This window comes from Oryza sativa, chromosome 6 (genome assembly GCF_034140825.1).
Source record: "Oryza sativa Japonica Group chromosome 6, ASM3414082v1".
In the NCBI taxonomy this organism is placed as follows: Eukaryota; Viridiplantae; Streptophyta; class Magnoliopsida; order Poales; family Poaceae; genus Oryza; species Oryza sativa.
In genome coordinates, this window is record NC_089040.1 from 6,191,192 (window position 1) to 6,219,137 (window position 27,946).

The window sequence follows — 27,946 nt, forward strand, 5'->3', positions numbered from 1 at the left end:
ATTGGGCTGTCGAGCAGCCAAAACCGTTAGTCCTCCAGCTTATGATCTTGCTGGCGACTCATCAAGTAATCAGTTCATGTAGTACCACTGTACCAGGCAAGGCAGTGAGAGGCATTGCCTGCCATTCAGAGCTTATCTATCTCAATCTTTCAGAATTCAGATAGTAGCATCCCATCACACACCGGCCGATCCAACGACCAGATGTATGCATGCTAATAATAATTCACCACGTCTGCACCTTTAGCCCAGCATTTGTCTGTCAGTCTGTACGCAAGCAAATGCTGCTGCTTCTGCTGATGCTTGCCACTCCAAACAAATGGCAAAGACTCGCAGAAGGCAATAATTTGCTCAGCACCCTCAGGAAAATGCTCAGCAGCTGCTCCATCCCTCTACAATCCAGCCCTCACACAGTTGATTCCAATTCTTCTGTGGCACTCTGTAAAGGCGAAATACCGAAGCCATTGTTCGGCTTATTGAGTTACCTGCACCAATCAGTTTCGGCCTGGCCTATCTCAAATTTGGCAAAAAAAAAAACATATTATCTTTACTGTTTTTCTTCTTGAGATTTTAGAAGATTAGCATTATTAGCACCCTTCACCAACAAATGAATTTTATTGTTTCTGGCTCCGTCACTGCTAATATTCAATCACGCTACCATAAAAGAACACTAATGGAATTGAGGCTACTGGGATTTCAGTTTCTTGGAAACGACGACGATGATGGCGACGAGGCGGCGGCGGCGGTGGTGGCCGCCGTCCGATGGACGGGGGCGGCGGAGGACAGGTTCACGGTGTCGCTGTCAGGTGAGGATTTTGTCTGGCCCTGTGGATCTTAGTGGACGTGACATATGCGCTTGACCTGTAGCTGAACGGCCTCTTAGATCTTGCAGCGCGTGCAATTATGCACGCAACAGCGGTGTCCTTTGCTGCAGCAGTACGTGAAACTTGATTAACCACCGCGAGTTAGCCCTCTTCAGATTGTAGCTAAAATAAATCTTACCATTTAAATTGTGGCTAAAATAAACCTTACCAAATTTTAGTAATGTTAAAATTTTAGCAAGATGATAATATTACCAAAATTTTAACAGGATTTTTTATGTATTTACCAAATTTGGTAACAAATTAAACATAGATTTTTTTGACAACTTTACTTTAAAAAAATGGTATGGTTGAAAATGACATCAAAGTGAACATGCCCTTAATTTCTTTAATTTCGTTTCACCTCTTCATACATTGACACCTTCAATTTTACTGAAATGTTTATTGAGCTCCATCTAATTCGCTGGGCAAATCGTTAGTTAACCCAATGAGACGATAAGTTGGCCACTTATAACATAGTGATAACATATACGTGGTTGATAGGAGTAGATTGGTGAACCATTAGCATACAATTAATAAAATGATTATTTTTAATATGTTTTTTAAAACAATTTTTATATTAGATTAGATTCTTTGAAAAAGCAAACTCCCACTGTCCCACAAAATATTCAACTATAGCTTCCCAAGGTGAATATAAGGGTAGAGACAAAAGACCAAAATACTCCTAATTAATAGCAAAGTTATATCGATGGGTTGGTAGATGAGGGGTATTGAATAGATAAAACTTATCGATTTTCAAACCGATTGTAGATGAGAAGGTAGAAGTTAGATTTTTTTTTTGACAAATTTTAAATCTAGAAGTTTGTTTATTTTTTGACGGAGGGAGTATGGTGCAGTAGTTCGAAAAATGTGTGCGTGAAAAACATTATGCTGAAAATCGATGTAGAACCATGTAGAATCATTTCTCTCAATCTGCGGCAACGAAAGCAGAGTACGTGAAAAACCGGTGAAAAAACAGTCATTAGTTGTACTAAAATCACGAGAAATACCTGTGTCGATGCGTGTTGCGATCGATCTACCGGTGGCCCTGGCCCTCGTACACTGGAGGCTGAATTAATTACCGTCTATCATCACCAGTTTCCGTGGACCGCTGCAAGGAGCCGAGGATTCCTCGGTCGGAAGCGTCGGGCATCCGGACGAGCGAAGAACAATGATAGCAAAAGAACAGATCTGAAGCTGTTCGGAGGCCGGGAGGCAAAAAAAAAAAAAATTCTCCATCTCCAGCTCGCCGCGACCATGGCGTAGCCGCGGCCCAGGGCCCCCCACCGTCGTAGCGTGCGTACGCACGCATGAGTCATAACCACCGGAGAAGATACAGACGACAAAGCTCCTCCGGTCGGCGACGCCGCGGCGGCGAGATTTGCATGTGAGTTTACGATCTGTTTTGTTTTGGGGGTTCAGGGACCATGGGAATTGGAATTTTCTCCCAATGTTTCTGTGGCGGGAAGAAGGAAGCGAGCATGACAGCATCCGGTGTTTAAATTTTATTCGCAAGAAGAAAGAAGGGAAAATCGAGCGATCTAGTACACGTACGCTCGCGGTCCATCATGGATAGGCTAGAAGGAATAAAGTCCACTTTAATTACTATACAATCTGATGCGTATCATTTGATCGCAATATCGAATATCTAAACATCTAATTACTAAAATCGGTACAATTTAATTTTCGAGACGTATTAATCGGTGCAATTTAATTTTAGAGACGTATTTGCTGATGTTATTTATTGACCTAATCCACTTGACAGAATCATTACGTGGTACTCACATATCATCCTGTCTCTCCTTGTCATTCCCTCTATCCTTCCTCCTCAACCGGCAGCTGGCCAGCTGCCAGGCCAATTGCGCCAGGGCGATGGCAGATACAGACTACGTCGAGGGATACCAATTCACCCTGTAAAGTGGTTTCTAGTTACAAGATTACATCTCAAAAGTTCTATTACAGCTCAAAAGACCTATCCTGTTTCCAGTAGGTCGGTAACGCACTAACGCTGCATGCATTCTTCCAAATCAAATTGATCTCTACTCATTATACATATTAGTAATTTAATACTGGATGTGATATATCTTAGAATACGAATCTGGACATATTCATATTCAGATTTATAATAGTCATGTCTCATCCGATACTAGGTTATTATATTTTGGGACAGAGGGAGTAGTATGCATACTCTAGACCTAACTATAGGAAATTGGACCTATATTAAGGAGAGTGGATTATGATCTCTCGAGGGGATGTTCCCTCGTTGTTTGCATGTCACTTAAATAGTTATGAAAAAAAATTAAGAAGATATATTAACATGTAATATATCACTCCACAAACATGCAAGTTCAAATTCAACTTCTATATTTCACAACGAAAAAAAATTACTGTGAATATGCGTTAACTAGCTATAGTTTAATTTGTTTAATTTGTTTTTTTCGTTGTGAGATGTAGAGATTGAATTTGAACTTGCATGTTTGTGGAGTAATATATCACATGTTAATACATCTTCTTTAATGTTTTTAAATTTTTTCATGACCATTTGAGGGACATGAAAAAAAAAATATGAGAACATTCCCTCGATGGATCAAAATTGTTTCCATTTTATTGAGGGACTTAAAATATTCTAGGCCAGAATAGACTGCAACTTATGTGCGGCCCATGCTGTTGGGCCGGAACGGATTAGAGTAGGCCAGATTACTACTTACGTGCAGCCCATATGATTGGGCCTGCATGGGCCGCTGACACAGGCGCGAGCGGGTCCAACGCCACGAAGAATTCGGAGCTCGAGTCGGTGACGGAGTCGGCGTCTCGATCGCCTACAAGACGTCGAGGCCGAGGCGGGCCCCGGACGTCCATCACCCACACGCGCATCTCCGGTCGTAGTGGATTGATTTGCCTCGTGATTCGTGATGGTTCTCCGGCTGCCTGACCCCTCGCACGGCGGCGGCGCGCCGCCGCACGACCACACCGAGGACGAGTGGTTCAAGGAGCGGTACGGCGGCGGCGGCGGCGGAGGGGACGCGCCGAGGTCGTCGAGGGCGGTGAATCCCGTGCCGCCCTACGGGAGGCGATCGGCGCTCGCGCCTCGGAGGAAGGAGGACTTCGGCGACGGCGGCGCCTTCCCCGAGGTCCACGTCGCGCAGTACCCGCTCGACATGGGCCGCCGCGGCGGCGACGGCGACGGGGAGCAGCGGGGGTCTTCCGGCGGCGTGCTCAGCCTCACCGTCGATGGGAGCGGCGGCCGCGTCGAGTTCGACGCCGTCGTGAGACAGGGGGAGAACGCCGGGAAGACCGTGTACTCCAGCCCCGGCGACGTCTTGCCCAAGATCAACGCCGCCGCCGCCGACGCCGACGATGACGAGCAGGCGGCCGTGGAGGAGACCACGGCGCGGACGAGCGCCGCGCTGCGTGCGATCGTCGAGAAACGCCTCTCCGCCGTGCAGCCGTCGAACACCCTGGCCAGCAACCACGACCCGGAATTCATCAAGTACACGCCTGCGCGGCAGACATCGGCGTTCAACTCCGGCGCGGCGGAGAGGATCATCCGGATGGGGGAGACCCAGCAGGACCCGCTCGAGCCGCCCAAGTTCAAGCACAAGCGAGTGCCCGCCCCCGCCGGGTCGCCGCCGGTGCCAGTGCTGCGCTCGCCGCCGCGGCCACCGTCGCAGAAGGACCACGACGACTGGAAGGTGCCGCCCAGCATCTCGAGCTGGAAGAACCCCAAGGGCTACTCCATCCCGCTCGACAAGCGTGCGGCGTTGGACGGCCGCGGCCTGCACGACGTCCAGGTGAGCGACGCCTTCGCCGCGCTCGCCGAGGCGCTGTACGCCGCCGAGCAGAAGGCCCGGGAGGCCGTCGAGACGCGCGCCAAGGTACACACCGAGATGAAGATGAGGGAGAAGGAGAAGGCCGAGCAGCATCTCCTCCAGCTCGCCACGAAGGCGCGCGCGGAGATGCTCGGCGCCGCTCCTCCGGCGCCGAGCGAGCGGTCGAAGGCGGCAGCAGAGCGCGACGCGATACGCGAGGAGCGGAGGCGCGAGAGGCGGCTCGAGGCGAGGGCCGCCGCCGCCGCGGCGAGCAAGAAGAGCGCGGCCACCCGGGACAGGGACCGCGACGTCAGCGAGAGGATCGCCCTGGGCATGGCGAACACCGGCGGCGGCGGCGGCGAGGTCACCTACGACCAGCGGCTGTTCAACCAGGAGAAGGGAATGGGCTCCGGGTTCGCCGGCGACGACCAGTACAACGTCTACTCCGGGAGGCTCTTCGCGGCGCAGCCGGCGCTGTCGACGCTCTACAAGCCGAGCAAGCACGGCGAGGAGGACCCTGACGCCTACGGCGACGCCGACGAGCACCTCGGGAAGATTGCCAAGACACGCAGGTTCGTGCCCGACAAGGCGTTCACCGGAGCTCCGGCGAGCGTGGCCGCCGGCAAGAGGGAGAGGCCCGTCGAGTTTGACGGGCCGGAGATGGAGGAGGATCCGTTCCACCTTGATCAGTTCTTGACTCAGATGAAGAAGGGGAAGCATCAGTGACCAACAAGATGGTATACTGTCCTTGTAAGCAAGAACTTTGATCTCATCTTCTTTGTATTTCGTTTTGTTTGTGAATTTTCTCATATGGCCAAGGGTGAATTATCAGTTAATAAATTGCCTTCAGATTTTCTCGTTTGGGTTCTCTACATATCTCAATTCTCAATGGCGGTTAATAAACACTAAGACGTACGTTAGATATAACTAGAAAGCAGCACAAATAATGCAATACATGAACTCTCAATACTCGTGGAATGAATTATCACCATTACAGTCAGATACGTTCAAGGTTAATTTTAGTTGTATATAATCTCTATCTGCATCAAGGGTCTTCAGAACCTGAGAAACGAGGATGCGGACCACCTCAAGTCAGTCGGGCTTTCCTTCCTGCTGGTTGATGCAGGCCAACTAGGCGTTGCAGAATGCAGTGTAGGTGGACCAAACCAGCGTGGACTATAATGCCACTTAAGGCCTGTTTAGATTCCAACGTTTTTCTTTAAACATTCAATATTTCCGTCACATCGTTTCAATTTCTTTAAACTTTCAATTTTGACGTGGAACTAAACACAGCCTTAGGCGGTGTTCTTTGCCTGGTGTTAGGAGCCGGGCTCATCTAATGTATACAACCAAACAACTCCCATTGCATCATTCTAACCAGGCTAAACCCAGCCTGGATGAGGCATACGAGCCAGGCTGAGGGCATTCGAGCAACAAAACACACTCTAATTACTCCTGGCATTCGAGCAACAAAACACACCCTAATTACTCCCACACGTAAAGTGGAGTGACCTATTAGCTCATGATTAATCAAGTACTACCTCCGTTTTATGTTATAAGACTTTCTAGTATTTCCCACATTCATATAGATGTTAATGAATCTAGGCACACATATATGTCTAGATTCATTAATATTTATATGAATATGAGCAATGCTAGAAAGTCTTATAATATAAAACGGAGGAAGTATCTGTTTTTTAAAATGAATTAATATTGTAGGATCGAAACACAAGAACTAAGCCAACTAGAGGGGGGTGAATAGTTGGTGTACCTAAAAACTAAAACTTTTAGCGGAAATAAAAGTTACCCTCAAATTCGATGGATCGTGGTCTGACCGAAGTAGTCCTGCCGGTCTGACCGTCTGGAAGCCGTCGGTCTTACCGGAGTAGATCGTCCGGTTGGACCGTCAAGATCAGCAGATGCTGCTGTAGTCGCCGCCGGTCTGACCGTAGGTATGCCGCCGGTCTGACCGCCGCGATATCGCCGGTCTGACCGCCAGTATCTCACCGGTTAGACCGTCGAACCCGAACAAACACAAATTAAAGAACTCTCAAAGTTGATGACAACTTTATTACTTATCTCTGTGTTTACAGAGTGCAACAACAGCACTCCTCACGAAAATCTCGACTAAACTCGAAACCCTAACTCAACTCTCAACACAATGCTCTCAAAAGCGATACCGGGAAGCCTCACGCTCCATCTTTATTTATACATGAGGTAGGCAGCCTAAAGCCACGAACCGAACTTATACAAGAAGTCCTAATCCACGTAGGAAACCTTCCCGTACAAGAAACAAACTTTACAAACTCTAATCATACCAAATTTGGACTCCTTCTAAATTCGACTCCACATCCCATATGCACACAATACCTCCATCGTATGCCATATGAAATCTTCACCAACCACGTGCATTGAACTCTAGCCTAAGTATCCCGCATGATATCTAACCGTCACGGACATCGCCTTATCCCCAAGTCGACTCCCAATCCATCACCGGCAATACTCTCCCGAGGCATCAAGTTACTTACACATGAATCAAACAAAGAAACCATATTCCGAGACCAAGCTATCTCCAACTTGACTTATTGTTAGCAAACAACAGTATTACATACGTATAGTATCCGTCTAGAAGCCAGAAACACGAAATAATCATGGATATCCGAACAAACAACCCGAAACCGACACAGAGTCGGCCGGTCAGATCTCGGGCTAAGCCGATCTGACCGCGCGATACACACTGGTCTGACCGGCAACCACTGCCCGATCTGACCGGACCCAAATCACAACAGTATCTGTATAACACCTGTAAATCCAATCATCTCAAAAACCACTTCGCCAATAATCTTCAAATATCAAAACCAATAATTGCAGATGCCAATTGTTCATCACAGAATAAGAATACAAACACTTTGATTTTACAAATATGATTTTCTTAAGCAACTTTCTTGTAAAAGTTAGTTTTTTTTAAAAAAAACACCGTTTAGTAGTTTGAAAATCATGCACACGAAAAACAAGAAAAGTGAGTTGGAAACTCAGCCTTACACGTTACATACCTTAAAAAACACTGGTTTAATTGAAGGCGGCAATATAGCGGCTAAGGGTGAATTGAGGGCTTGTTTGGGGAGCTTCTAGCTGCTGCAGCTTCTCCCAAAATCTTCAGCTCCCTAAACAGTGCAAATTGTCACATAGATTCTAAGAATTTGTAGTTGTAGAATCTAGAAAATGAACTAGAACCCAGAAGCTGAAAAATCGAACTTCTCCAGATTATTAGAAGCTGGCTACCAACCAATAGATTCTTATAATCTGAAGCTCCCCAAGCATAGCTTCAAATTCTACCTACATTAGGGAGGCAATATGGACTTATTTACTCCCAAGAAACGGACCGGGATTTTGGTCCATGCAGCCCAATTTTGCTACCCACGTGGCCACGTGCCACGTCGTCTACGCATCCTTCCATTGGAAGCTGCGGTGCGCCGACGACCCGAAATCCCCTACTTTGGCCGTTGCGGTTGCGGAATCGCGTGCGACCCGCCCTCTCCCTCTCCTGCACTACTCCTCCTTACCCACCAACAAAGACAAAAGGTTTGACCCCGACCACCACCACCACTCCAGCCCATCGCCACGCCTCCACTCCGCTCCGACCCGAAACGCGCGACCCATTTTCTCCTCGGTTTCCTCGCGCGGAGTCGGGGAGAGGAGGCGGCGGCCCAGATGCAGACGCCCGCCGAGATTCCGCCGGCCGCCGCCGCCGCCGCCGAGGCGCCCGCGGTGCCCAGATCCGACGACCCCCCCGCCGCCTCCGACCCCTCCTCCCCTCCGCCGCCGCCGCCCCCCGTCGCCGTGGCCGCCGCCACCGCCGATCCGCCTCCCCCCGCGCAGCCGCAGGGGCAGAAGACCGTCACGTGGAGCGAGAAGCTGACGTCGGAGTCGCCCACCTATGTGGCGGCCGCCACCGCCGAGGCCGCCGAGTCCAGCCAGTACGTCTCCCGCGGCCCCGCCTCCTCGTCCTCCAAGGGTAACGCTTAACGCCGCCGCTGGGGTTCGTTCTGATGCTGTCTCAGGAAGGGGGGGATTGTTTCGGTTCTGATCTTTGCTCTGGTGCTTTGTGAGCCCGCAGGCGCGGTGGAGGCCATGAAGGAGACGCTGTCCAGGTGGGGGAAGTCGGTGGGGGAGACGACCAAGATGGTCGAGAGCCTCAGCCGGGACACGTGGCAGCACTGTGAGATCTCTGAGCCCACTTCAGCTCTCCCAATTTTACCGGAGCCTAGCTTTTTTTTGTTCCATTGTTTGCAAGATTCATTTCTTGAGGTCCACGGATTGCGTCGCGTAGGCACTAGGCTCTTTTGGCTTTGTAATGATCGAAGGAAGGAATGTGGGAGTAGATAAAGTTGGAAAGTGAAAACTTAAGGTAGATTCCTTCAACAGTTAGATGATGGTTATAGAAATTGGTTTGGAAGTATCAGCATCTTTTGAAGCTTGTGAAAACATTTGGCGTAGCTTTCTATGCTTTATACCCTCTATTTTACGGGCATGTTTTGTAAGTTGTTTTTAAAGCTTCAGTGCTGTGCTCAGTTCCCCAGAAAGCTTTGTTCTGCTAACGACGTTCTTCATCTTTCTCAAATAATTGAATATCCAAAGGAACTGGTAATTGTGTAGTAGGACGAATTGATCTTGGAGAGTTAGTGATGAAGAAACTTGTTTTGTGTCCCTTCTGTTTGGTTAATTCCATTGTTTGTTTTCCGTGTGAATTTGAACTGATTGAATGATCATGACAGCATTAATAATTAGAGACTTGACCGGCCAGTTTTTCTATACAAACCAGCAAATGCATGTCTATGCTGTTGTTCTCTTGCAATTATAATATACGATGAACCTCTTAGGAAGAATGATAATAATTTTGCAAAATACTGATGATAACTGGTTAGGGCTAAATAGCTGGCTCCTAGGAGCCAGTGGGGTAGGGAGCCAGGTATAAATTCTTATGTCAACTTGTCCTTGAACTAGCAAACCTTGTAAATATCAACTGTGCATATAGATGAACATCCAAAGAAGTCACACATTTGGGTGAATTATCCTTCAAAGCAATGATCATCTGCCCCATGAACAATTTTCACACTTTAATTACTTTAGAATAGTTATTGTGGTCAAATGATGGGCAGTCTGCGAATAATTCACTTTTCTTATGCAAAAGGCTGAGAGACCCAAACGTTATTTTGTACATGGTCAACCCGGTGCTATGCAGGATATTACATGAACTATATTTTTGCACAGATGTAGAATATCTACTAGATGTCTGACTACACTCTTTGCCTCTTAATCAGTCAAGACAGGACCTAGTTTTACTGAAGCTGCTATGGGACGGCTTGCTCAAGGAACTAAAGTCTTAGCAGAAGGTGGCTATGAAAAAATATTCAGGCAAACTTTTGAGGTTCTTCCTGAGGAGCAGCTGAAAATATCTTATGCATGCTATCTATCAACATCTGCTGGTCCTGTCATGGGAGTCATGTACATTTCTACAGCTAAAATTGCATTCTGCAGCGACAATCCTCTCTCTTACAAAGCTGGAAATAAAACTGAATGGAGTTACTACAAGGCAAGAATTGTTCATTTCCTTGTAGACTCTATGCAGTGCTTATGAGACCTTCATCTTATTTCCATGCTTCACCTTTTCTTTTAATTTTACGTGCTTAGTTTATGCCTAAGTCCCATGATTGTGTGTTTGATTATTCCTTTATTTTGTGAACCGTGAACTGTAGTTTACTGTTGGATAGTTAGCATGATAAGAACAGTTATCAGCTCTTAATTTTGCACCATGGAAAGATGGAACAAAATTAGAGAATCAAAGTTCCATTACTTTTCAAGCATGACTCATTTATGAACACTTCTACTCCTGAAGAACAGAATTTTTGCCTAGATAGCTACCAGTTGAATCTGGCATGTTCATAATGCTTATAGTCATTCCTGTAGCTTGGTGATGCTTTTTGCTACATACTAATACCTAGTAGTTCATAACTTTTGTAGTAGCAGCTTGATCCTTTTTTTTTTTTGGATCAAAGGGCAAAACGAGCTTGATCCAATTTGATGTTTAAATACTTCTAAACGTAGGGGCATCGTCCATATTTATCTCATATGTTCTTTTTGGATAAACAGGTGGTCATTCCTCTGCACCAGCTAAGAGCGGCTAATCCTTCAGTGAGCAAAGTAAACCCTGCTGAAAAGTATATTCAGGTTGTTTCAGTTGAAGGCCACGAGTTCTGGTTCATGGGTTTTCTGATGTATGACAAAGCCGTGTGTAGCCTCCAAGAAGCCATGAATAGTGCCCGCGAGATGCAACCGTAGATACCAAAGCAGAAGTTTCAGTCGAGAGTCATCCTGATCCTGTGTAGCAATCCTGGGGGGGCATCTCTATTTCCGCGATCGATTCCTTCGCTTCTGAGTGTCTCCTGTTTCAGATCCTTCGCGGCTGTGTGCTTCGGAGCCATTTGAGACGATACACTCACTAGCTTCTATACGTGTTCGAAATGTGTTCTTTTTGTTGTGGCCTTCCGCGTGTTGTAATGATGGGATGTATGGGAAAACACTGGAGCTGTCCATTTTGAATGCTTTTATTATCAACACTTGAAAATGTGGCAGTATCGGATGGATGTTTATGGGAACGAATCTCTCCAAAAAAAAAAAGAACTATACATGTATATACAGCCAAAGTTATCCGTGATACGGATGGTGATGTGGTGGCTGCTTACCGGGGGAGAGTGAATAATCTGATGCATCCTCTCCATGGTGAGCTTATTGCATGCTTACAGGGAGTCCAGGCAGCAGTGGAGATGGGAATAGGGCGGGGGATGATTGAGACAGACGCGACGGCTGTGATCCAAGCGGTCTACACAAACGATTTCGAGCTGAGCGACGTGTCGTTCCTGGTGGCAGAGCTTCAATCCTTACTGCGCCTGAATTTCATTTCCTGGAGTGTTAGTCATGTACCTCGGCTATATAACAGAGTAGCTCATGAACTGGCAGCTATGGGTAGTGTCTGCGATCCGGCGGAGGCCCCTGTTTTGGCTCCTACTCCGGCACAAATCATGTACCTGGTTGCTGATGATTTAGCAGTGTCATAGTAATGGAAATCCTGATTTCCCCTAAAAAAAAAAGTTTTCGTCCCCACTATACAATTGGGTGGTTCCCTCTCAAAAAGTCCAGGAGGCAGGAGCCCTCGGTCCTGCGATGCACCGATGTCTGGAGAGGCGCAGCGCCTGGACAGACGACGAGTGGCACAGATGTCATGCGGCGGGGCCATGGCGTACGGTGGTCAACGTCTTCTTACCCGTGCTGCAAAACAATACACCATCCGTCTCAAAAAAAACAAAAAACGAATCTAAAAATATGACATATTCTAATACAACGAATCTAACAGAGATATGTCTAAATTTTTAGTACTAGAATATGCCACACTTAATACTAGGTTGGTTTTTTATGGGATGAAGGGAATTCTCTCTTTATACAAAATAAACTAATATTAAATGAGACATACTCCCTCTGTCCTATAAAAAAAGCCAATCCTAGTATCTCAAGACAAAAAAATAGAGATGAAAAATGACTGAAATGTCCATAATCATTAAAAAAATAGAGATGAAGAATGACTGAAATGTCCATAATCATTAAAAAAAAGTAAGATAGAATGATAGAAGTTGATTTTTTAGATAAAATTCATACTCTAGAAGTTAAGTTTTTTTAGGACGGATAAAGTATCTGTCTAGATTCTCATTGTACTAATGTTCAAATTTGCTGTCTAGATTCTCATGGTACTTAGTTCAAATTTTTTGTTGTACCATCAAGTAATATATCCCTTCATATGCTAGATTGATTTATTTTAAAACAGAGAAATGGAGTAGTTGCCAAATCCACTAGTCAAACTTAGAATTTTTTTTTGAAAGGATGACACAACAGAAACTCGAATTTGAAATTTGTTGATACTAAGGAATTTGAATAAGAGCATGCTCTTCTCATCTGCCATGCAAAATTCAAGATCAAACTTGTACAACGTAACATTCAATATGTGGGCCATTTTTGGCTGAGTTTTTAGGCCTCCATGAAGACCTACTCCTACATGACAGCATGAATTTACAAGACAACACTCCACGCAGCACGGGCGTAGGAAAAAGTCACTTTCTGCTGGTTGTAGCTATCCTCCCTATTAAGCACCCAAATTATATGCTGGTAAAAACAAAAAACACAGCAAAAACTAGGAATTGAAACCTAGCATCCCCATTGTTCTCCCATTATTGGAGCATTACAAAATAAAACTCCGTACAGCTTGTGATTCGACTGTAATGGGAATCAAAATTCAAACTAGTATGAGTATCTCTTCCAATGGAACGAGCAATCTTCTGCCCTGCGCCTCCAAAATCACGGATCCCTGCAGCTGAATAATCATGATGACCGATGTCCAGGTTTTAAATCTCCAGAGAATTTATACGATGTGATGTCGCCAGATGTTCCTTGTGAAGCCTAGTTCACAGTCTTGGTCAGTAGCAGGTGAACCAGTACGAGGAAGCCAAGCCCAAGCAAGAAAGTTTGCCCCTTCATATTTTCAACTAGCTCCCACCTGTAAGTATCAACCAGTAGACAGCTGCTGGTAAAGCCTGTTTGAAATTTCATCTTTATTACTACCAGACGATGCAAGCAGTAAATAAAAACAACAAATATTAGCAATGAAAGTTCGGTAGGTCAGGTGAATCGCTTGCTTGCCAGGTCCAACAAACTAAAAAGACCAGAATAAAGCAAACACATTGATCGTTACATTTTCTTCAAGTGAATAAATTGATCAATAGATGGACATTAATAAATCATGCATCTTTCAATGATTGATCCTGCGATTACCATTCTATTCCAATATAGGTTCACATAATGATGTGAGGGTTGCTTACCAGTTTCCAGCTGAAAAGGAACTCTGTTCCTTCGTGGCTTCCTCTACTGCAAATTCTTCTAACAGGGCACGTTGACGTTCATTAACCATTCTGCAGATTAAATTGTGTTGATCAGAAATCAAATTGAAGTGTGATGCACTGTGTAAATCTCTTTAGATGAAATTGCGAAAGACCAGTGTAAATCCCTTTAGATGAACCAAATTGAATAGAAAGGTATTGATGACTTGAGATTTATCCACAATGGAGCAAAAGTAAGGTCAAAAGGTCATAGAATATTAAACGTCAGCTCAGCGTAAATCAAAATGAAGTATGAGATGCTGACGCTGTTATCTGTAAAATTTCATGCACTGACTAGTTGCCCCCATGTTTGGGATTATCAACAACAGCAGGAACCCAGTACACCTCTTGGGACTATCTTTTCTAGAGTTCAGGACCTCTAGGCATACCATATGAGTTCCACGTGCCAAGTGCCAACCAGTTAGCCTAAATGCTTAAAAAAGAGATCTGTGCGATCCAATCATAATTCAACACTATGTCCTATAAAAGGTCAAACTTAACTCAGAGACCAAGTTCCCCTGACCAGTTTAACCCATCCTATTAGACTGGTCCAGCTTTAGGTTACCAAAACCAGTTCTGCAGAACATCTACGGGTTATTGCACCCATAGCATTTTTGGTCCTCTTCCTTGTCATCCTTGTAGCCAACATTTCTTTCTATAGTTGGTGCAAATTTTTGCATGCTGTATGAAGTGCAGTCCGAAAGGGACTACTGCACGGTTTACTTCAAAAACAAATATGTGATAAGAGGAAATGGAATGCCAGCATATCAAGTAACTTGATCATAGGGTGCATCCATATGTTGCAAAACAGAAACAGGTAACACGAAAAGGACAAACAACTTACGAGGGAAAATGTATTCGAAATCGGACATGTTGGTCCCCAAGATACCCAGCCTGGTTGGGCAATCCTGACAATAGTAATATATTTAGCACTTTGCTAGGAACACACTCTGGTCTTAGATTTAATTAATAATTGCATAATTTACCTTTACCCCTTAAAACTATAACCTGCCCTGGTTGAACTCCTTTGGGTATCTGAAAAAAATTCACCAGATATCAACTACGCAAAATACGAAAATTCACACTTCAAACACACCATCTCATGAAATTTATGGTAACATGGAGACATGCTTGATGCTTCCATAAAGTCAGGCCAAGTTACCGGGCATTATAAATATAAAGGGATACATTCTATGAAACATTGCATGGCTAGGTTTGTAAATACAATATGTAATGAAGAAAGTCCAACTTTGGTCGCTCAAGACTTCATGTCTTAACTTTTTCCAAATAGGATGATGTGGATGATATGTGCTAACTAATGATCTGTTTCGCAAAAGAAAAACGAAAAGTAATGGCGCGAAGCCACATAAACGCAATTTGCACCAGTTTAGCATTTGAAGGGTGAAACTTAAAGATATAGAAGTTTAGGGTGAAAATTTAACTCTGATGAGAGTTAAGGGACAAAAGATGGACCTTTTCCTGTCGTATTTGTTATACAATATCAAGGTCTTTATGGAAAACTACAATAGTTGTATTTGTTATACAACTGTAAAGTTCTAGTATCTAATCCATCAATTATGTCAACCGGTATAACCAGCCCCCAACCAAAAATAAGCCGTTTATATCCTTCTCTCTCATCATCTCTCTCTTTATATATTTATATCTCAATAAGGAGAGATTGTAACATCTATGTTCCATTTTAGGATTTACAGTTGGAACTTCGAGCCCTTAAATTGAAGGATGGTGTTTTTTATCCTACTAGTTCTTTATACGTGTGTACATGTATATAGACAAGATTAGCAAATAGTCAAAATTATATAAAATGTTACTATGACAGAAGTGCCTAATCTTTAGTAGTAGTATATGAGGATTGCTAATTTGTTACCTTAACTTCTGCTGTGCCATCTAAAGTCGGCACTTCAACTTTTCCACCAAGCATTGCCTGTCATTTTTTTCAAGGAAGAAAACAATAAGCAACAATATCATCACAATTCACAATCACCATTAATTAATAGCACAAATTCGAAGGGCCTCCACAGAGGCACAGATATTCATCAAGTGCAGTTTGATACAAGAGTTTTCAACAGAGAATAATCACAATAATAGTGTTCCCCAAATCTAACAAACTATCACATCTGATTTCACCACCTCTATAGGTTCACCAAGACAGCATCGTCAACCTCTGAAGGCTTCTACATCTCTCAAGATAGTATTTATAGTGAAAAATGGAGAGTTTTTATTGCCTGAATGGACTAGATTTTTCTTGAATTGTAATTAGAATGATGATTCGCATAACTTGCAGTCTATATTAGGAGGGAAGCAAGCTACGAAGTACATATGTTAGCAGTAGGAAAATATTCCTGAAAAGTAGTGTATTTCTTACAAATGCTTACTCTATATTAAATATTAATAACAGAAGGAATATTTGTTACTACCTGTGTGAAGCTAATCTTTTTGTCTACATGGATATCAGCACCATCACGAACAAACACTGGATCACTTGCTACCTATGATATACATAGTTGATGGAAGAATCAGCAGCTGGGTTGCTTGAGAATTGAGATAAGCTGAGGCTAATAGCGTACTGCTCACACATGGCACAAGCCAGTACATTGCATGTATTTATACTACATAGATCTAACTAACCAGGATAAACGGCAAAACAAACTACTTGGAGGGTCATCCGGAATAACAGAGAACATGACCATGACTGAAAGACAATGAAACAACATAGAGAGACTTATGAAGTCCCATGGTGTCAAACTTGCATAAAGATGAGGAATCCTATAGTGCAACAAGTGGCCATTATATTTTGGTCAGAGTCATAGATTCTTTAACGCACATATTTGGATGAACCAAAGGATGGAAACTAGTCTGTCCTAATACATATACATGCAAACTAATCCATAACAAGCTACATAGTGAGAGCCAGGACCCCGTAATTTGCAGCAAAAATCATGAAAACCCTGTTAAGGACTTAAGGTGCTTACATAGAAATGCAAGACTCTCTATACCTATGAATCATCTCAGCTAATGCATGATTTCATGACTTTGCTACAATATTTATAGAAAATATTGTTCTTTTCCTTCAACATAGTACCGAACAAAAATGGAATGAGTAAAATCTACAAGCACAATTGTTTAAACTGATTAATATATTATTTTCATTCTAAACTTCAAATACGCCAAGACAAATCGAAATATTGTAATCCTCATGTTTTCCTATCTTCCTTATCCTCATTAGCACCTCAGTACTAAGCAACAAACTTTTAACATTGACAAGTCAAATAAGGCTTATGTCAGCAATAATAAATAACTATGTGCACCAATATATTCACAGAACTTGTAAGTTCATAAAAAAAAAGGTCAAGCATTCATGTAGGTGTTTTCTCACTTGAAGCTTAATGTACAAACTTCCAGGTAGGGTTCCACGTCCACCACTATGTCCAGCCTCTGGTACATGAATTGTATCGCCAGAATCAACCCCTATGTTGAGTGAAACAAGGAGTAATTAACATGAAAACACAATTCACAGTCTCAACTTAAGTTTAATTGTAAGCAACATGTCATACCTATAAAGAGTTTCAAAACAACCTTAGCAAACTAGGAAGCAACATCCTTTTTACAATTGAGAAAAGAAAAAACTAGAAACTAGAATGACAACATAGCAGCCCAGATGCCAGATGTTCCTTGAATGAACCTGTCAACGCAAAGAGATGGAGCAATATATATGCAAGCTAACTTAGATTTTACATTTTTCACGAGAATGCATGTGCAATATATGTGGATAAGGCGCAGTAATAGAGCTAGGTTTTGGCATGTGTTAGCCTGACGTGTGTCTGTAATATAGCTACAATGACTGGTAAAAGTCGTGTTATGCATACCCGCAAACCTGGGGTTTTGTGAAATTTATTTGAAGTTTTTTTAAGTGGAATAGAAAAAATGTAAATCATTTTGACAATTGTAGCCGTTTCAGGGAAAGGAGCTGGCTAACAACGATAATTTAAGGTTAGCTGCACAGCACCTGCTGGAATGGTCACATTTACATATTTCATGCCATCTACCACCCCTGAACCTTTGCATGTCAGGCAGTAATCCTGTGAAAATAGTCACAAATGAGATAGGGTAAAAAAAGAAAAATCTGACATGTTACTCACAGAACCCTTACCTTAATTACTTTCCCAAAGCCTCTGCAAGAAGTACAAATGGATGTGAATGGGTTAATGGAAACCTGCACAAACCACCAGTGGATATGTTTAGAAAGCATATCCAGCATTCATGTTAGAAAGGGAAAATTGAATATAAAAGCAAATACTTACTCTTCCTGCACCTCTACATGAAGGGCAAACATACATCTTTGCATTGGCCAAGTACCCTCTCCCATCTGACATCAAACAATACCATGAGAGCTTTACTCAAAAAGAAAGGACAATGCATGGCAAATGAGAACTAGTGGACTACTGTATATATTACAGTATATGCTAGATCGGGTCAAAAAGAAAGGGCAATGCATGCCAAATGAGAACTAGTGGACGACCGTACATATGGCAGTATATGCTAGATCAGGGCAATCAACCTTAAAGCTTTGTGTAGTGTATTTATTCAGCAAGTCATCATAAAAAACAAGCATATATTCTCCTGCATACTCTAAAAAAATCAAGCATTTAAAGTTATATATATATATATATATATATATATATATATTAAAAAAAAGGTATTGTCTGCTCACCTTATTTACGACACTAGGACATGATCTAGATTCAGTTATTGATTTTTAGAAAAGCTTTAATTAAATTTTGCAAAAGTACATGGTAGTAGTTTCATAAGCGATCATATAAAATGCTGACATATCCTATACTACCAGTCATACCCAATAATTATTAACTCAGATACAACTGACACCCCAGAACATGCTTGGCAGTAGTTGGAGGGAGAAATTACATGAGCATCATTGATGGTACCATATTTGTGATATCATGTGGCATGATAACTGAAGGAAAATCTAATGGAATAGGATTTCTCATTTGCTTAAGCTACAGAAAACAGCTAATCTAACTAATGGTACCGCTTAAACTAGTGCCTTTTCCACAGGACTGAATGCTCAGACAAACTATCTAGATAGATGAGATACATGGACACTACCAGTCAGTAAGTTTCTTCGAGGTTTACAGCAAAATAACTTATGCATCAAGCATTTATTAGAAACATGACTTGCGACGATTTGAAACTTGCTTGATAGTACGTGCAATATAAATAAGAAAAACTGTTCCAGGATAAATGCACACCACATGAGTCGCAAAGATTTTTTGCACTGAAGGAGACTTGCTTCATGCATCCTTTAACAGCATCTCTAAAGGAAAGATTCACCTCTACCTATGAAAGTAAAGCCATGAAATTAGTTTCAATGACTAAAAAAAATGTTACATAGTAAAAGAAGCATAAGCCTTAGGATGAACCTCAATATCGTTGGCATGTGCATCTACATCATGCTCAAAAACCTGAATACAAAGAGAAGCGTTGCACTCCATTGTGAGCTATTTAAGTAAAAACTGGAAAAATATGGAAGGAAAAAGAGTCACCTCGGAGAATATTTTGTAAAATTTACTGGAAAAAGGACCATTGTTTTGTCTGTAGAATTCTGCAAAGGGATTATGACCCTGCTTGTGGAATCCTGAAAATGGATCTTGATAGGCCCCATCAAAATCCATCCCACTCTTTGAGGAATTTGTCTCAGACCCTCTATAAAATAGCTGCAGTATTACAACAGACCATGAACTTCACGGACATACTACCAGACCTCAAATATTAACATGCTATTTAAAGATCTTGCAAAACAATGGTCCATAAACTATTAACTTGAGATGTTTATCAAATGATGTATTTCCAAAGATACCACATTCCCTAAAAAAGGGGAAGATGATAAAGAAATAGCGTACAGCAGGTAGGGATTTATTACCATATCATACTGCTCTCTCTTCGAAGGGTCGCGCAATGTCTAGAGTCCAGCATTATCAAACTTATGATACTGTTAATTTGGCACAAAGATTAAAACATTACAAAGCAAAATAGATGTGGTAACTTACTTGCCTCGTATGCATCTCTTATTTCCTGAAATGTCCTTTTTGCAGCAGTATTCCCCCTGTTTGTGTCTGGATGGTACCTTTTTGCAAGCTACATACAAGTAGTAATCTGTAATTAATTCAAGTAGAACATCATCAAAATCTAACGCAAGTCAACTACCAGTGCATCTAGTTTATCTTATCTTAATCCTAGTCTGAAACCACTTCTTAAAACATCTACCTATGGAGGTATGGCGGCATTTTCTGTATAATAAAAGAAATGGTTTTAAGCTGTTGGACTGATTGTTGGTATGATCAACAAGATATACATCAGAAACAACTCAAGACAATACTTTGATTCTTCACAGAGACAGACGAAAATAACACGGCAATGTGTTTTTTCCTCCAAAGTAAACTGCAACACACAAGAATGCTAGAAATGGAAAATATTACCACCTGAGAAATTATATTAACTTTATGGCATGCTCATGCCCATGCCAAAAAAAAAAACTGAGCAAGCCTTGTGGACTTAAAGAGAACTATAATGTGACACTCACTGAATGAAAAGCCCTCTTGATTTCTTCCTGCGAAGCATCTTTAGGAACACCAAGAATCTTGTAATAGTCCTTCTCTGGTGAACTGTGTTGACCTGGCAGATGCGACAGAAAATGCTTGATTGGCCTTTGTGTTTGAAATAACAAGATAATATGATTACCGAGATTCATGTAACACCAGGACAGCAACCTGTAGCATGAAAAGACCTGCTCAATGTAAATGATGTCAACATGAACCGTCCATAGCATTTATCACCAATATAGATGCCACTGGAGCTGCAAGCTGCATCGCCAGATGAAACAAAAAAAAGTGGGAAGTGTTAACGAGCAGAGAATGACAGGAGGAAAAAAAAGACGGGGCCCATTTGGAACACATGAATTTTACAGGATTATGTTTACAAACAACATCAACTTGATTACATAAACCACACTATTTGAAACAGTTCAATTCCCATGGCCTCAATTTAGCCAATAGACGATATGTTTGATTTAAATCAGCATCGTACCCCTGCAGAGACAAAAAATCTTAATTCTCTTTCTGGAGAACGACTCATGAGATAGTCCTCATAGCATATCAAATTATTCTCTAATCCCATACTACATTAACATCCCAATAGTAATCAATATCACCAACACATTTTCCTAAAATGTATTGTACGATACGGAAGCTATTATTCTGCAGCCATGTAGTCAAGTTCACTGTTCACCACAAGTTAAGAAGAAAGAAGTCACATATAGTCTAAATAGAACCTGAATAATGCAAACAACAACCTTAAAATCATGTGCCTTTGTCACCATCTTACGGATCCATAAGATTCAACCTCGAACAACATTTGCAAGTAGAGATTAAAGAATTATGTGCTAAATCCCAAACAGACACATCGACAGCAGAAAATCAGTTTATGGCCCCTTTTGGGACAGCTTATGATTATACAGATTATAGATTATAATCAACTTATAGATTATGGAACTATCTAAAGAATCTGTTGGTTGAATAATTTGCCAATTTATGTCCTGATTGTTGATAGGCTCATTATCTGAACTAAGTGTATAAAGACTAGAATGCCCCTATTCAGAATTTTTTTCACCACTTTGTTGACAAATAAATTCTCCTAGGCAAAAGAGATGCATGCCAATAGAATGTAGCATGACCCATCTGAGAAAAAAATTGTAACATTATTGAATTTCAATTCTTCTACAGATTATTGTAGCATTGCCTTTCTTAATGAAAAGATGCACATTGTTGCCACCCAATTTCTGTTCAAGAGGAAACACACCGACAATTTTTATGCATTGTTGATTAGCGTTCAATTGAAGAATACATACAATCTGAACATTAATTTGTCTCTTTCAGTCAAAAATCCCCAAATCACATAAGAGGAAAGGAAAAAACAGAGAAAGAAAAGAACATTTGGATCTAGCTGTTAGCTGTAGCTCGCCCGCGGTGGCGGAGGAACGAACCGATAAATCATTCCGCAAAACCAAACCAACGCGAGATAGAACAAAGCTTATCAGGACGAAGGAAATTACGCGTGGAATGCCGAATCCATTTGCTCCCCTGCGCAGCCACCTGCAGGCACAAACTCCAATCAAAATGAACAGCTAAACCTTCCCAAAGCCCCCCAATACCAAATCGGGGAAATGGAAACAAGCATCGCACGAGACGAAATCGCCTCACCTCGCCGGAGCGTAGCGCGAGAGACCTCGACGCGAGCCGGAGCCACCCCAGCCGTCCCATCCACGGCGGCGGCGGCGCACGCGGCGAACGGGCGGCTGGTCTTGCCCGTGGCCCGTGGAGCCTCGTGGAAGAAGCGCGAGGGGCAGAGGTCCCGAGCGCGAGAGAGTGGGAGGACGAGGAGGAGGAGGAGGATCGCGGAAGAAGCGGAGGGTTCGAGAAGATTCCAGAAGCAGCTCGAGCTGCCTCGACTAGTCGCCTCGGGAGAGAGGGGAGGGGGATCGTGGATTGGGGGAGAAGAAGGGGAATTTAACTATTTGCCACTTTTACGTTTGGCAATTGTTCAAATACCCCTTTTAGGTTTGCAGTTAACTATATGCCATTGGAGAGAGAAGTTTTTCTAATTTTTTGCCACTTTTCGCACTGTACACCGCCACATGGGCTTGCCAGCGTGGAATGGACACCTGAAATGACTAGTATACCCTTAATAGCCATTGGCTGCAATATAGAGCCGAATCTGAAACAATATTTAGGTAAAATGATACAACTTATTACTACTAGCTAAATGTATAGTTCATTTGACTGAAACCATACATATATATAGGATTGCAAGAACAATAGCATTTTTTTTGGCAATATATAACATAATATACAACTTCATGACAACACATATATGTACAAGGATTAATATTTGTCAGCATACATATCCAGACATATATCTCAACAAACTGAACATGCACACAATAGCAGAAGTGCCTTAATTCATCACGTCCCATCCAAATATCTTAATTCATCAACCATACAATTCATAGGTTCATTGTAGGCCACACATCATTACAAAAGCAGGCCATGCATAACAGGTCCATCAGACCATACATTGGTCTATACATATAACAGGTCCATCAGGGCCATCAGACCATACAATGGTCTATATATAACAGGTTTAGGGTGCCATATAACAGGTTCATCATGGCATACATCATTACAAAAGCAAAAATACATCATCAGGCCATGCACATTAGAAGTTCATATTACTTCGAGATTGACGATTTCAGACATAAATAGCAAAATACTTGCAGATTGACGCATTTCAGCCATACATAGCAAAATACTTGCAGATTGATAGCAGATTGACACATTTTATTTCAGAAGCTTTGGTGGTGATGCCTTTTTGGCTTGCTAGCTAGTTTTTTCCTTGGTGTGAATTTCTTGGTTGGCTGTACTGCCGCTTGCACCTGCACGGGTACAAGTGCTACTTCAACGGAGCTTTGACCAACCTCTAATGCCAGCCTCCTGTTGTTTTTGATGGGTGTAAGCAAGACATGAACCAAAGTTAAGTGAAATGAAATGAAAAACAACACAATTATGCCTTACCTCCTAGTGATTGGTCCAGGACTGCTTGTTTGTGTTGCATGCACTTGTGATTCTGCAGCTGCTTCTTTTGCTACAGCTGCTCTTGTTCTTGGTGTATTCGCTTGAACATCAACTGCAGCAGCTCTTGTTCTTGGCGTATTCGCTTGAACATCAACTGCAGCAGCTTGGGCATCAATGGCACCCTTTGCTTTCTTCCTTCCCACATTTGTTTTTGTCTTGTTGTTTTTCTTCCTGCAAAACATTGGTTAGCTTAAGCAATACATTGTACAATAACTAAAAGAAAGTAAATCATAGCTGAACTAACCTCTTCCTAGTTCCAGTCAGTTCACATCTTATACTACCCTTCCTATGTCCAAACCGTTGGTAGTCTGGACATTGAACTTGCCTTGTGGCCTTTCCTTTGCCCTTTTCAAGAGCAGATGGGATCCTATTCTTTCTCTGCCTACCCACTCCTCTCTTCTTGGGAACGGGTGGCAGGAGCTTGAAACCTTTATCAACTTTTGGCCACTGCTTCTTGTCTGTGATGTTAGGGATAACACTTGCATATGCTACCTGAAATCTGTGCACAGAGTAAGCTGTGTCAACATATTTCTCCATATTTGGCTGCCTAATTGTTGTGATCAGTGCCAATGCATGTGGGCAGGGCTTCCCAGTGACCTGCCATTCCCTGCATGTACATGTCCACTTATCAAGGTACACCACATGCCTAGTCACTTCCTCATCCTTGTATGTCTCTGTAACTTCTGCTTGGTCAGGATTTCCTTTAGTAACCTTCAGATGGCCTAAACCTTTTGAGGCTTCATTCAACTGATGGATGACAACAGGAAGAATCACTCCATTGAGAGCTGTAGAGATCCTCCTCCTCTTCTCAAACAAGATCAAAGTTTTCTCCCTAATGGCATCTGCAAGAGCATCAACAGGCAAATCCTTCAAGTCTTTGATCCAACTGTTCCATGACTCTGCCAGGTTATTGTTGATGTAGTCACACTTTATAGCACAATCAAACTTGCTTCTGGCCCACAGTAGGTTGTGATATTCTTTAAGCCATTGTTTCACCTCTGGACTAGCTGTTGTCACTTCATCCATCCACTTGTCATGCTTCTCAAGCATGTAAGTCTTAGCTGCAGGCCACATCTTCCTCGCATAGATAGACCCATGAAATAATTTCTTCATGTTCTCCATCAAATGCCTCATACACTCCCTCTGTTCTGCCCATGGAAATACCTTGTGAACTGCAGTTTCCAACCCTTTACATGCATCAGTGTGGATAGCTAATTTTGGAACTGGACCAATTGCATTGGCTAGCTGCTCCATAAACCAAACCCAGTTCTCTTTGGTCTCTGAATCAAAAAAACCAAATGCCAAAGGAAACATCCAATTGTGTCCATCTAATGCATTGGCTGCAGGCATGTGTCCATTCCAATATCCATTAAGGGCAGTAGAATCTATGCTAATGTAGGGTCTACAGCCCCCCTAAGAAACCATCAATTGATGCTTTAAATGCACAAAAGAATCTATTGAAGTGAACCTTATCTCCAATTTTAACTGTGTCTATCTCAACTACACTACCTGGGGACCTCATTTCCACCTCTGCCTTGAACCTATACAACCAATCAAATGAATCAGACCACTTACCAAATAATTTGTCTGTTGCCCTCTTCCTACCATGATAAACTGTATGATAAGGTATGGTTATCTTGTAGGTGTCCTGCAGCTCCTTCTGAAGTTCCTTTGGACCCATCCCATTCTTCTTGTTGAGAAATGGAATTGCCCTCTCAGCAACCCAAGCTTGAGATGCCATCCTTCCACGAACTCTGCTTCTTGAAGCACACTTGTGATCATATTTGTTTATTTGGACCTGCAAAAGCAAACAATATTAGCAACTATGCAAAAGTTACTCCAATCTGAATTCAGCAAGCAAGGTGTCAAATTGCAAAGGTAATTTAAATGGTTAGTATAATACCCTGACACTCTTATTAGGTTGGGTCTTTGCTCTAATTATCCATGGGCAACCAATTGCATGGCATTTCCCTCTAAACCTTTCTTTGTCAGAATTTTCAGTCTCTAGTTCAAACTCATGAACAATGGCATATTGCTTCATTGCCATTCTGAACTCATCCATAGAAGGGTAAAATGTCCCCACTGACATATCTGGGTCATCCCTGTCCCAATCCAACACATCAATGGGTACTTCATCGTCCACTACAATGGCTGCATCTAACATGTCTTGCTGAATCTCGGTTGGAATAATAGGAATTGCAGTTTCTTCCATAGCTGCTGCAGCAGCTGCTGCTCTCTGATCTGCTGCTTTGAAGCCCATGGCCTCAAAAACTTGATCCTCATCCAACAATAAATTAACATCACAATCTTGCTCAGGTTCAACAAGTATAGCCAACTTACTCCAATCTACAACAGCATTAGCCTCTTCTGCATTTTGTGGATGGCTAGAGGTATCACCCGTCCCTTCTTCATGACCAGGAGAAGAAACTTCAGCACTAATCATAGCAGAGAGAACTTGAGCACTTGACTGATCAATTGGATCTGCAGTTACCACACCAGAGACACCTTGAATAGCTGAATCAACTGGATTTGCAATGCCTTCAATAGGTTCATATCCCTTTTTATAAATAACTTCAACACCAAACTCTACCAGCTTATCATCCAACATAGAATTCATCCACTGGCCAAATTCTTCATTGGTTGTCAACTTACATTCAGTGCCAATTTCAGTGTCCAAACCCCAAACTCTAATTTCTTGGCTTGGCCCCCAGATTATCTTGCTAGCCATTTCATCATGAAATTTATCCAAATTATACCCACTGCTAATATCAACCCACCAATCATAGTCTTGCTCTGACATTGGTAGCATTCCATACTCTAGATTCGCAACATACTTAGCAACCCTAACAAGAAATCTAAGCGCATTGCCAGGATCAATCCTGACATAAACAGATTCATAAAAAAAATGGAGTTAGAACACATCTAACTCCATGCATGCAACACAATACAAGCAGGGAGGGCAAGGGAGAAAATGAACTTACCAAGAAGGACAAACTGAGGGCTTCATCGCCGCCGGAGGACGATGGCGACGATGCCCTACCAGGTCACGATGTGCTGTTGGGGAAGAACAAATGCCGGGATGATGCCGGAGCTGCGGATCTGACAAATGCGTCGACGGCGGACTGCGGGTGGAGAACGTCAGGACCGGCGTGGGGCGGTGAGCCGGCGGGCCGGGCGGCGCGTCGACGGCCCGGGGCCGACGCTGGGCGAGCAGGGGCCGATGGCGCGGGACGGGCGTCGATGTCGCGCGCCGGGCCGGCGTCGACGGCGCGGGGCCGACGCGGGGCGGGCAGGGGTCGACGGCACGGCGTCGCCCGTCGATGGTGGCTGGCGGTCGAACGGAATCGGGAGAGAGAGGATCCCCTGATTTAGGGTTTCAGATGCAGGGGTATACTAGTCATTTCAGGTGCCCATTCCACGCTAGCAAGCCCATGTGGCGGTGTACAGTGCGAAAAGTGGCAAAAAATTAGAAAAACTTCTCTCTCCAATGGCATATAGTTAACTGCAAACCTAAAAGGGATATTTGAACAATTGGCAAACGTAAAAGTGGCAAATAGTTAAATTCCCCGGAGAAGAAAGAGGTTTTGGGTTTCAACGGCGTAGGTGGGCTGGCGGCCCAGTATGGATCGCTTCATCGGGATGGAGGGAAAGCTCGATGGCGCTAGTGGCGGGCGGGCGGAAACCAACCAAAGCACTTTAAGCACAGGGCGGCGAGCGGGCGGAAAGGGAGCGAATCGCGCGTTGCGGCGTGTGGCGGCGAGCAAGGGACTATTTTCAGCTCACATGATTGTTCGCCGCCGGCGTCGATGCACTGTGGTGATGGGCCAGGGTTTGCTGGTGTGTTTATGGGGCTGTTCACTTAGATATCATTTTTAACCATATTATTTTTTTAAGCAAAGTTACAAAAATTTTGGCTACGTTTAGTTTGTTGCCAAATTTTAATAAGGGCTGGTTTGGTTTGAGGCCTAAATTCGGTTTATCAATATTTGGTAATTTCAATAGTGTTTAGTGTCTATTTGGTTTGAAGCCAAATTTTGGCATGCCTAAGAAAATAGTTCATTTCAATAGTTAGCTTAGGCTATTTTGGCTTCAATCCAAACACAATTTTGTCTTCCTAAAATTAGTCATGCTAAAACTTGCTAAAATTTAGCATTGACAAAAATTGGTAAGGCTAATTTAGGTCACAAACCAAACCAGCCCTAAGTACATATGAAATCTTGCTAAAATTTGGCAACCTTGTTAAAATTTTGACAACCTTATCAAAATTTTGGCAATCTTATCAAAATTTAGCAATGTCAAAACTTGATAAGGTTGAAAATGGTATCAAAGTGAACCAGCCCTATATCTGCACCAAAACTTCCTGCATAAGCTTCTTGCTTGATGGGCTTCTAATGGCAAGTACTTGGGCTGCATTTGTTACGAATTTAAGTGGGCTACATGGCTTTTGATAGCAAGCAGGTTGCTCTTGCTCAATATTTCGGGGCCCCGTTGCAGCCTCGGCCCTGGCCCCACATGAAGTGAGAGAAATTGCCATCCCTACTACCAGTTGAACTCAAAATGATTTATATTATCAAGCG

General features: G+C 42.9%; 4 protein-coding genes across 4 annotated transcripts; 2 read left to right on the forward strand and 2 right to left on the reverse strand.

The window, feature by feature from the left end:
• The first annotated feature begins 3,730 nt into the window (after positions 1-3,730).
• On the forward strand, positions 3,731-5,521 carry LOC107275655 (SNW/SKI-interacting protein B-like). Its single transcript, XM_015786758.3, has one exon. It carries the CDS (start codon positions 3,770-3,772, stop codon positions 5,390-5,392), a length of 1,623 nt encoding a protein of 540 aa, XP_015642244.1. The 5' UTR covers positions 3,731-3,769; the 3' UTR covers positions 5,393-5,521.
• Positions 5,522-8,271: 2,750 nt separating this feature from the next.
• LOC4340500 (GEM-like protein 1) lies at positions 8,272-11,322 on the forward strand. The gene is made up of 4 exons (XM_015789034.3): positions 8,272-8,681; positions 8,784-8,885; positions 9,988-10,259; positions 10,817-11,322. Exons 1-4 carry the CDS (start codon positions 8,378-8,380, stop codon positions 11,003-11,005), a joined length of 867 nt encoding a protein of 288 aa, XP_015644520.1. The 5' UTR covers positions 8,272-8,377; the 3' UTR covers positions 11,006-11,322.
• Positions 11,323-12,644: 1,322 nt separating this feature from the next.
• On the reverse strand, positions 12,645-22,218 carry LOC9271279 (chaperone protein dnaJ 1, mitochondrial). The gene is made up of 19 exons (XM_015788943.3): positions 21,939-22,218; positions 21,791-21,830; positions 20,451-20,543; positions 20,264-20,355; positions 19,735-19,818; positions 19,604-19,642; positions 19,227-19,397; positions 19,104-19,145; positions 18,933-19,020; positions 17,967-18,031; positions 17,816-17,878; positions 17,672-17,744; positions 17,042-17,133; positions 16,083-16,154; positions 15,533-15,589; positions 14,634-14,682; positions 14,492-14,555; positions 13,591-13,680; positions 12,645-13,268 (listed from the first exon to the last, which is right to left on the reverse strand). Exons 1-19 carry the CDS (start codon positions 21,996-21,998, stop codon positions 13,172-13,174), a joined length of 1,431 nt encoding a protein of 476 aa, XP_015644429.1. The 5' UTR covers positions 21,999-22,218; the 3' UTR covers positions 12,645-13,171.
• Positions 22,219-22,688: 470 nt separating this feature from the next.
• Positions 22,689-26,709, reverse strand: LOC4340501 (uncharacterized). Its single transcript, XM_066311550.1, is given in 6 exon segments — positions 22,689-23,228; positions 23,310-23,540; positions 23,614-24,782; positions 24,784-25,167; positions 25,273-26,248; positions 26,351-26,709. Coding segments are annotated over 6 exon segments (2,934 nt in total). The 5' UTR covers positions 26,377-26,709; the 3' UTR covers positions 22,689-23,080.
• Between the last annotated feature and the right edge of the window lie 1,237 nt (positions 26,710-27,946).